We start from the raw sequence: 9,810 nt of genomic DNA, 5'->3' as shown, positions 1-9,810 counted from the left end.
CATAAGATTGTTACAAAGTATGCTTTTACTACTAATCTTGATCATGACTTGGTTGAGCCTAAGTGTTTTAGTCAGGCTAACAAATCTTCAGAATGGTGCAAAGAAATGGCCGATTAATTCAATGCCTTGCAAAGGAATGGTACGTGGACTTTGGTTCATATCCAATCCAATATGAACATCCTTCCAAACAAATGGGTTTACAAAATCTAGCAGAGATCCGATGGCACCATTGAGCCCTATAAGGCACAATTAGTCACTAATGGGTTTCACCAACAAGAAGGTTTGGACTACGGTGAGACGTTTAGTCCCGTTGTTAATCATGTGACTATTCGATTAATTCTCTCCATTGCAGTTCACTTTAATTGGCCACTTCGCCAATTGGATGTATAAATGCGTTTCTCCATGGAACATTGAATGAAGAGCTCTATATATGGCAACCATCAGGTTTTATTGACCCTCAACGTCCCTCTCATATATACAAATTGCATTGGTCTCTCTATGGTCTCAAACAAGCACCTCGTTCTTAGTTTCAGTGTTTTTCTCAACATTTGGAAATGTAGGATTTATATCATCACATACGGATTCCTCCTTGTTTACTTTCTTTGATGGCTCTATGATCATCTACTTGTTGATTTATGTGGATGATATTCTTGTTGCTAGTAATAGCATGGCTCATATCACTTGATTAATTCAGCAGTTGAGTCAATTGTTCTCTATGAAGATCTTAGCCCCTCCATTATTTCCTTGGCATGAAAGTTCATCGTACTAGTCATGGTCTCCATCTCACTCAAACCAAGTACATCACTGATCATCTCAAATGTACCAAGATGGTGGATTGCAAGCCAATTTCAAGACCTGCGATTAGTGGCCGTCGTATTAGTGTGCATGATGGTGAACCATTATCGGACATCACCGAGTTTCGGAGTGTCGTAGAACCATTACAATATCTTTTCTTCACTCGTCCTCATATAACATTTGCTGTTAATCAAGTTTATCAGTTTATGCTTAAGCCAACTACACTTCATTAGGTTGCTGTTAAGCGTATTCTCTGTTGTATTAAAGGCACTTATACGTTTGGTGTCATTTATTGTCCGAGTGCTTTTCCACTCACTGCCTATGTTGATGCTGATTATGCTGGTGATCCTGATGACTGACGCTCTACTGGTAGATATTGTATTTTCCTTGACGACAACCTTATTTCTTGGAGTTTGAAGAAGCTACGAGGAGTGTCTTGTTCTAGTACGGAAGTTGAATATCGACAACTCGACTACATTGCCGCTGCTCTCTCCTAGTTTTGAACCATGTTTTGTGATCTTCACCTTCCTCTTGCTCATATGCGCCTCTGGCGTGATAATGTCAGTACCATTTCTGTTACCTCAAATCCACTTGACAACCAACGAATGTGCCATGTCGAGGTCGATTATCATTATGCCCGTGAGAAGGTACTTGTAAGGAACTTCAGGTTGATTATGTCTCTTCCAACTCACTGATCTTCTCACCAAGGGTTTATTTGCTGTTCGTTTTGAGTTCTTGTTGTCCAAACTTGTCCATATCGCAGAAAGACTTCTCATCAGATATGAAGTTTGCTTCTAGTTTCACAGAATCCTAGCATAGTTATAATTGAATTGTAAATCCTACTCCTGTATTGATTAGTTGTGTTCACCTATAAATATTAATGAAATTCGGCTCACTCATTATTGAGTTGAGTTCTACAAACATAGTCTTCTATCTTTCATTGTATCGCTATTTATTACATGATCATTGTGATATTAAGGTGCAATTTGATGTGTCAAACAAGGATTCTACTTGCTTCACAACAATAGCTAGAATATGAATCATATAGATATCTCCCATTGGACGAAAATGGGATTTCATAAGTGTGATTCACTTCAGATCGTGGCAGCTCTCCAACAGCAACTCACCAATTTGGTTCCCGTTTTACACATTGGGGAGGACGCAAAGGTTCTACTCTTCGTGATCATTGGAGTTTCAATTACCATACTCACCATCAAGCAAACGGTGTTTGTAACACCCCGCCCCTGAAAATATATATTTTGTTTACGGGGAATAATGTTGATGATAGGCCCAAAATAAACTCCCGCTTTATTTAGCAAAGTTTAAATCACGATTCTCTATTTAAATTTCTTAATTCCTCCTCATTAACTGTAACATATCTTAATCACTAAGGCATGTGCCTAGATTTTCTATCAAATCTAATTTTCTTCTAATAACTCAACTTCTCAACATAAAATAATTCTTGATTGACAAATTATGAGTTACCCACAAAATCCATAACCCAACTCATTCATCAAGAGCATAAGATAAATGTAGTAAATTAATCTACCAATTTCTCTTCTTAGACAAATTCTAAAGTATGATTCATCTCGGTTATTTAAGGCTGCATCTAACACTGTTAGACTGCCTACGTACCCGTTAGCGGGATCAAGCCTTTCATAGTTCACATATTCCAAAATTTAAACCAAATCTGAATATATTCATTTAATCCAACATATACCAAAATCGTATTAATATTCAAACCACAGCAATTTGATCTCAAAACATAATTAGAATAATGAAATTTGCATAAAACACAATTGTCGGCTCCCTGGCCGTGCGCCACTGCACCCGCCGCCGCGGGTGGCGGTCGGCCGCCCCGACTAGCTGGAAAATTAATTATTTCTAAAAATTCTCAAAAATTACAGAAATAAAGATCTCAAATAGTAGAGAAAACTTTATACCTGTGGCTAAGTCCAATTTGGCCTAGAAAGGCTCCAATTTTCCTTGAACCCACCGAAAACCCTATAAATGGGTGTCCTCGATTCGTCACCTCCGGTGCTCCGCCGTCCCTACCATTGTTTGAGCTTTGTTCCAGACCTCAAGGGGAGTCTAATGGTGGTGGAGATGGATGTAGTTTGCTTCAGATTTAGTGGATTCGAACACCCACTCGCCGCACCCCACCGTGCGGTTTCTCCCGATTTAAAGTCCAAATCCCTATATTTTTGGGATGTAATAGGAAGGGGGAGGTCGTGGAGGGGTTTCCAAGTGATTGTTTGGTGTAATTCACAGGAAAAATGGGTGAAAACCCATCGGAAATTGCTAAGGGTGCCGATCGGGTCGTGTCACCAAAGGTCGGGTCCCGATCCCCTGTTTCTCTTTTCCCTCCTTTCTCTCCCTGATTCCCTCCTTCTCCCCCCATGATTGGTCCGAGACTCTCCCTTATCTCTCCTTTCCTTTCCATCAGTGCCACACACGTGGCACTCCCCTTTTGTTTCAAGATTTTCTAGAATCTTCCCACTTAATGACAATATAATTATTTTACCCTCAACTTCTATCGTTCATAACTTTCTCATTATAACTCCGTTTCACGAACGGTTTGCGCCTACGCGTTCGTGAGATCGAACTCTATTAAAAAAATATAATTATAACCTCAAAAGATCTATGGATTTTAAATAATTAATTTCCAAACTTTAACCTTCGTAATTAGTTTAATTTAAAAACCGATCTCAAATAAACTAATATAATTTCTTGAAAAATAACATAAAATCTCAATAATACAATTACGTGAATTATAATAATTTCTCAATTCTATCTTCATAACTGTAAATCGATTTATTTTCAATTTTCTCCACATATTCATAATTATGAATATATTTCATATATTTAAGTTTTCAGGGTATTACAATGTTGCCCACCACCTTGCTCGTAATGCTCTTTTTGTTTTTAATCTAAGATGGTAATTGTGGTTCGCTACGACCTTTCCTATCAAAGGTTGGCGTACGTAATGCTCTTTTTGAGGATCGAAGGTTTTCTTGGTTTGAACAACTTTCTGATGACATCATTTATGATCTGTCGTTGGAAGAGTGTAATGGGCAGTTGGGTTACTTTGTTTAAGCTCCCTGTGTGGTGTAATGTTGTTGGTTCTTCTATCAATAAAACTCTTTATCTTTTCTCTCAAAGAAACAAAAATATCATACAAATATATTTATCCTTAATAAATCTCGTATCTCTTAAATAGAATTCTTTTGGCACCGAGTATTTTGTTTCTTACCCAACATACTTGAGAAGTTAGAAACATTTTGACTTCAACAATAAGATATCTATGCTAATGAAGTATTACATACCCGCAAGCTCAAAGATGAGCCATCAACTCTAAAATCTAAAACATTATCCCAAACTTTAGAGAAATATTTTAGTTCATCTTAAAACTTTTATTTCTGATATTGCATATTTGTGTATTCACTGACAATTATAACAATGCGGAGGTGTGTTTCCTTAAAATGTGACCAAGAAAAATTATCACTTAATACAATGTGGAGTTTATTCCTATAGTTAACTGGTTCTAAGTTGGGACCAAAAATTTGTGTGATGTTAAAAAAGATTATTATTTTATAAAGTATTACTTTAAAGAAGTTTTACTGTAGTTAGATTATGTTGTCAATATTCTTACTCTTCTAATATTTGTCTTGTATTGTCTAATTAAAATCTAAGGGAGGGGTTAATGATGTAGGTTTAGTTAATTCTGGACCACAATTATCGATCTTTTTCCATTCCGTGGTGTTCTGTCACTTCGTTTTTTCAGTAGTGGAATATTCTTTGGTTGCACTGATTGATTCTTGTAGGTGATTTTCAAAATATTTTATAAATATGTTGGAGGTTACGTGGAAGCAACCATCAGACTTAGCGAATGCTAGCGCCATATACTTACTATTTTGAAGTGAAAAAATTATAATAAGCGAAATTATTAACGCTATGTGACCGTCTGAAAGATTACTGGAGAATGAAAGGGGAATATGCAAGAGACATGGAACATGGCACACACGTCCACTGAAATCCACTTGTTTTTGGACTCAACTTAACTGTACAATCGTAATTAAAATTTTCATTCACTCACGTCAATTTGATATTTTTGGTATTAAATTTTGACCTAAGAAAGTATATCCTTATAGGAAACGTCCAGCTGCATATCAAACTCTTTTCTGACCACTTATAAAAGATGATAGAATTTGCAGAAGACTATATCAGCCAAAAGCTCATCACAGAAGGAATTAACTCAGCTTCTGAAATACCTTCCTTTCTTGTATCCTGTTTTTACACCAGCAGCAGCAGGATGTCAAATATTTCATCAAATTCTCTCCCAGCTGTTGATGACAGGTTTGCTTTTCTTTTCTTGCACATGAAGCTTCTCGTTTCAACCTCCTTCTTCCTTCTGTTTCAGTACTACTACATGTTTTAGAAATTTTGAGTTTAAAGATGAGTATTGAGTTATTTGTTTGAGTGTGTTTTGTTTTTGTTTAATTACAAACGTTAAGGCGGTTGGCCAGGGTCGTGGGTCCTCCCCTTTGCTTTCTATTTTCAATCTCTTTTTTATATATAGATTATGGTAGTTTAGAATATTGTATAGTCAAAGAAAAATATTACATGATGGTAATGCGTCAGTCCTTTTGTTTTTTATAAATTTTTAGGTTTTTCATTTAGTATGTACACGCTTGTTATACTCAAAATATGTATCATTTTTAATGATTGTGTATATAAATTTCAAATAAGACCAATAACGAATAAAGTCTGTAGATTACGAGTAAAAAAATACGATTAGATCATAATATTAAATAATTTATATTAAGTATTGCAATGTAACACAGTTTGCTTTTCCCACATCGGGATGATGATTGCTGGATGCACCTCCACCGTGCATGCGTTATCCTTAAGCAAACCAGTTTATTTTATTCACATAAGGAAGATAAATGCGTCTGTCTTTCCTACCAAGATAGGCTTTTATATTACGTATATCATTTTGCTTACAGGCATCGAAACACACGTACGCTAATATTAATAGATACTAGCATTTACCTACATATTTTATGTATAAGAATATATTTTTTTAGAAAATGAGAAGAGAGGGAGAGAGAAAGAACGTGGGGGAGTGAGAAGTTTTTTATTTATTATTTATTTATTTTTTTTAATATTAAAGGTATTTTAACATCACCTGTAGATGAAGTTTCAATAAAAACTAGTAAAATTTGAACCTGTAAAATTACATTAGTACCCATCATTTTTTTTGTATGATAGAATACTAAGTAGTTTTTTCACTCTCTTTTGGTTGATAAAGAACGTTTCATTATAATATATTTTTTTAGAAAATGAGAAGAGAGGGGGAGAGAGAGAACGTGGAGGAGTGATAGGTTTTTGTTTTTGGTTATTTATTTATTTATTTGTTTATTTTTTTAATATTGGAGGTATTTTAACATCATTTGTAGGTGAGACTTCAATAAAAAACAGTAAAATTTGAACCTATAAAATTACATTATTACCCATCATTTTTTTTTTGTGTGAAGGAAGACTAAGTAGTATTTTCACCATCTTTTGGTTGATAGAGAGAGTTTCATTAATTAATAGAGAAGAGATGATAAAATATAAGGAAAATGAATGAAAATGGCTTGAAAACTTTAAGTTTTAACGATAATGATCAAATACAGGGTAAAGTGAATAGTACCATAATTGACTTTTTAGTGTAAAAATGTGATTTTTCGTTAAAGTGAACAGTACCAAGAGCTTTTCGTTAAAATTTTCTAAATTATATGTTTAATCATGTATATTGTTTCGATTTAATCCATTCATTATTATAATTAAAATAACGAGAGGTGTTAAAATAATAGAAATAGTACATTCAAATGGGATTTAACTACAACTTGCATGTATATAATATAATTATCATTTTCGACGGTCAAATAATAATTAAATGTAATAAATACATATATTTACATGAATTATTTTGTCCACCAAATGTCAATTTATTAAACACGTGTAAGTTTTGTAGCCAATCCTAAAATTGAGCCCCCTAAACAATAACTCATCGTTTTGTGCATTATTTTTGTATTTCATGAATCTAATGTTTTTTCACATGTGATATTTTTCTTAACATATAATACTTTTCCCAGAATGTCACGTGTATTTTGTTAAAGTTCTTAACAACAACCAAACGTTTGAAAAATACATGTGAGATTCTTGAAAAAGCACAAATTTTGTCGCATTTAGAGAAATATAGTTTATATTTAGTGTTTTTTTATTTCTCAATTATTATATTTAGTGCTTTGACAATTGCAAAGGCGTAGTTAGTAAAATATGAAATGTATGTAGTGCGTGTATAATTCTGCAGTTTTGTTGTAATAACACTTTGAAAAATTCGGCCAATTTTTAAAATCTAAATTTTTTTAATTTTTATTGTAAGTTAAAGTTTTTAAATGTGTAATTTAACAAATCATTAAGACATTTACCAAAAACAAAACTCTATTTAAAAATATCAACATACTTATATTAATCAAACAAGTGCATTCCATAAAATCTTTGAAATATTTGCATGACGAATTGATGATGACTTGGGTTATGTGTCATTTGGCTTTTATTAATCCATAAGCACTTTTCCAAATTAAATTTGACAGAGTAGTCCGACTTTTACCATCTACTTGTACCAACATTTATATAATCTCTTTAATAAAGTTAAGATCCGCTAATGCATGTGGGCTCTTTCTCTATTAGAAAGATGTGTACAAAAAGATGGTAAGAATAATATTTTTGAATTTGATATCAAATGTATTAGCAACAATGATATGGTTTGTGATAAATGATGATCTTTCTTAACACTGTAATATTTCTTTAATATTTGCTTAATTACGATCATTGCGCACAAGGTAGTTGATGAAATGCCTCAAAGAACTTGCATAGTTTCTGTAAATTTGTCCAGACAAGCATCTTGTTTTATTTTATTTTCTTTATGTTTAAAACTTTTGTTGCTCTTCTGCTGGCCCTAATCATCCTTATCCTCCCATTTCGTAATGGCAGCAAATCCTCCCTGGCTTTTCTCGCTCCTCTTGAAGCAATTCTGTTTGATATCGATGGAACATTGTGTGATTCAGATCCCCTCCATTACCATGCTTTCCGTGAAATGCTTCAAGAAGTAGACCTCTCGCTCGCTCTCTCTCGCACACACACATACACGCATACTTAGCATATGAAACTCACAAATATTTGTGTACCGCAGGTAGGCTATAATGGAGGGGTTCCTATCACTGAGGAATTCTACAGTGAACATATTAGTGGAAAGAACAATGAGTATCTTTGCGGTACCATCTTTCCCGATTGGGAAATCAAAAGGGCAAGAAAATTCTTGGAAGATAAGGAAGCCTTTTTCCGAAGGTAAAACTATATCAAACTGTCTTTGATCACACAATTAATGTTCTTTTTCTGTTATATAAAATGATTTGGCATATTTATGTATGGATATTGGATGAAGTTTGTACTTTTGTCACGAATGACAGGACTTCTATAGCTAAAGTTGTATCAACTACCACCTTTATTGATTTGTAAAAGATTCTGATCTTGTTATATATATAGCGTGTCGCATTACCTGTCTACATTCTGGATTTGACAGTGTCCTAGCATAACATGTCAGACTCCGGTAACTAAAAGAAGATTTCCGTAAAGACACACTCGATCTTAAGTGTTCAAGTTTTGCTTCTATCCATTATTTTTTCTGTTATCTAAGGAGAACCTTTCTGAGCCTAACTTACGACACACATGCAGATTGGCATCTGAAGAATTGGAACCTGTCAAGGGCCTTGACAAGTTGTGCAAATGGATTGAAAAGCAAGGCTTGAGACGGGCCGCAGTGACAAATTCTCCACGAGCAAGTGGGGAGCTAATGATATCATCATTAGGGCTCACAGACTTCTTTGAAATTCTCGTTATTGGAAATGAATGTGATCGAGCAAAACCATTTCCAGACCCTTATTTGAAGGCTCTTGAAACACTTAAAGTGTCACATGAGCATACTTTTATCTTTGAGGTTTGGCACTTTGGCTCTCAAAACTATATGCATTGCATTAACGATAACATTCTGTGAATGGAATTCTGATATGTCTTGCATCACACTCATCTTTGTTTTGTTTTTGGTTGTTAAGGATTCCGTTTCAGGAACGACAGCTGGAGTAGCAGCTGGAATGCCAGTTGTTGGTATAGCTACAAGGAATCCTGGGACGTCATTGATTAACGCTGGAGTCTCCTTCGTTATTAAAGATTTTGAGGACACGAAATTGTGGGAAGCACTGGAAAAGTTGGAGAAGAAGCCCGAGGCAACGGCAGAGGCAACACCAGAGGCAATAACAGTTGCAATTGCAACTCCAACTCCCAGTAATATATAACCTTATATATATTATGATTCTGTTCTGGTACGCTATTCAGGCATTCGGACATCTCAATCTTGTTGTTGTATACGAGTAAAAGCTTATTAGCAAGCACAGTTGTCAAATGACTCTTCTTTTGACGACTCGTGAATAAAAGCAACGTGATAGTATTTCTTTTTTTTCATTTCACTTTTTTATTTACCAGTTGATGGTGCTTTGATGACATATTAATTGCATAATATTGAGGGCGGCATAATGAGTTAGGATTAGACATGTTCAGGGTTCTATTTGAACTTGAACTCGAAATTGTTATCACGAGGGTGGATTCGGTCATTCAGAAAAATGTTGTGTTTGATTGCAACACCAGTTGGAAACTGATGCTCCAACTCTCATTTCAAAAACGCCAATTGACACAAGGAACAAAGGATGTGGCCTGGAAACTTGATTCTCGCTTGAGCAAAGGTACACTTCTCTTTTTCTTCACGAGCAGCAATTGTTTGTCCTGCAGATTTATGGAATACTTTCCATAATAAATTTAGGAATTTGAGTGGTTTTACTGCTACCAGTCTCGCCAACCAAAATCAAAGATTGGTTGGCTTTGAGAGCTTGCAAGAAGTTTCTTTTTGTTGCCAAA

General features: G+C 34.7%; 1 protein-coding gene across 1 annotated transcript; it reads left to right on the top strand.

Annotated features, from left to right (window-relative positions):
* The first annotated feature begins 4,917 nt into the window (after positions 1 to 4,917).
* LOC126613976 (haloacid dehalogenase-like hydrolase domain-containing protein Sgpp) lies at positions 4,918 to 9,346 on the top strand. Its single transcript, XM_050281600.1, has 5 exons — positions 4,918 to 5,151; positions 7,837 to 7,951; positions 8,036 to 8,190; positions 8,578 to 8,839; positions 8,955 to 9,346. The coding sequence occupies exons 1-5, from the start codon at positions 4,994 to 4,996 to the stop codon at positions 9,192 to 9,194; spliced, it is 930 nt and encodes a 309-aa protein (XP_050137557.1). The 5' UTR covers positions 4,918 to 4,993; the 3' UTR covers positions 9,195 to 9,346.
* The last annotated feature ends 464 nt before the right edge of the window (positions 9,347 to 9,810 follow it).

The sequence above is a fragment of the Malus sylvestris genome, chromosome 2, assembly GCF_916048215.2.
Source record: "Malus sylvestris chromosome 2, drMalSylv7.2, whole genome shotgun sequence".
Classification (NCBI taxonomy): Eukaryota; Viridiplantae; Streptophyta; class Magnoliopsida; order Rosales; family Rosaceae; genus Malus; species Malus sylvestris.
The sequence above is the reverse complement of the archived record's forward strand: the minus strand, read 5'-3'. Positions and strand labels throughout refer to the sequence as shown.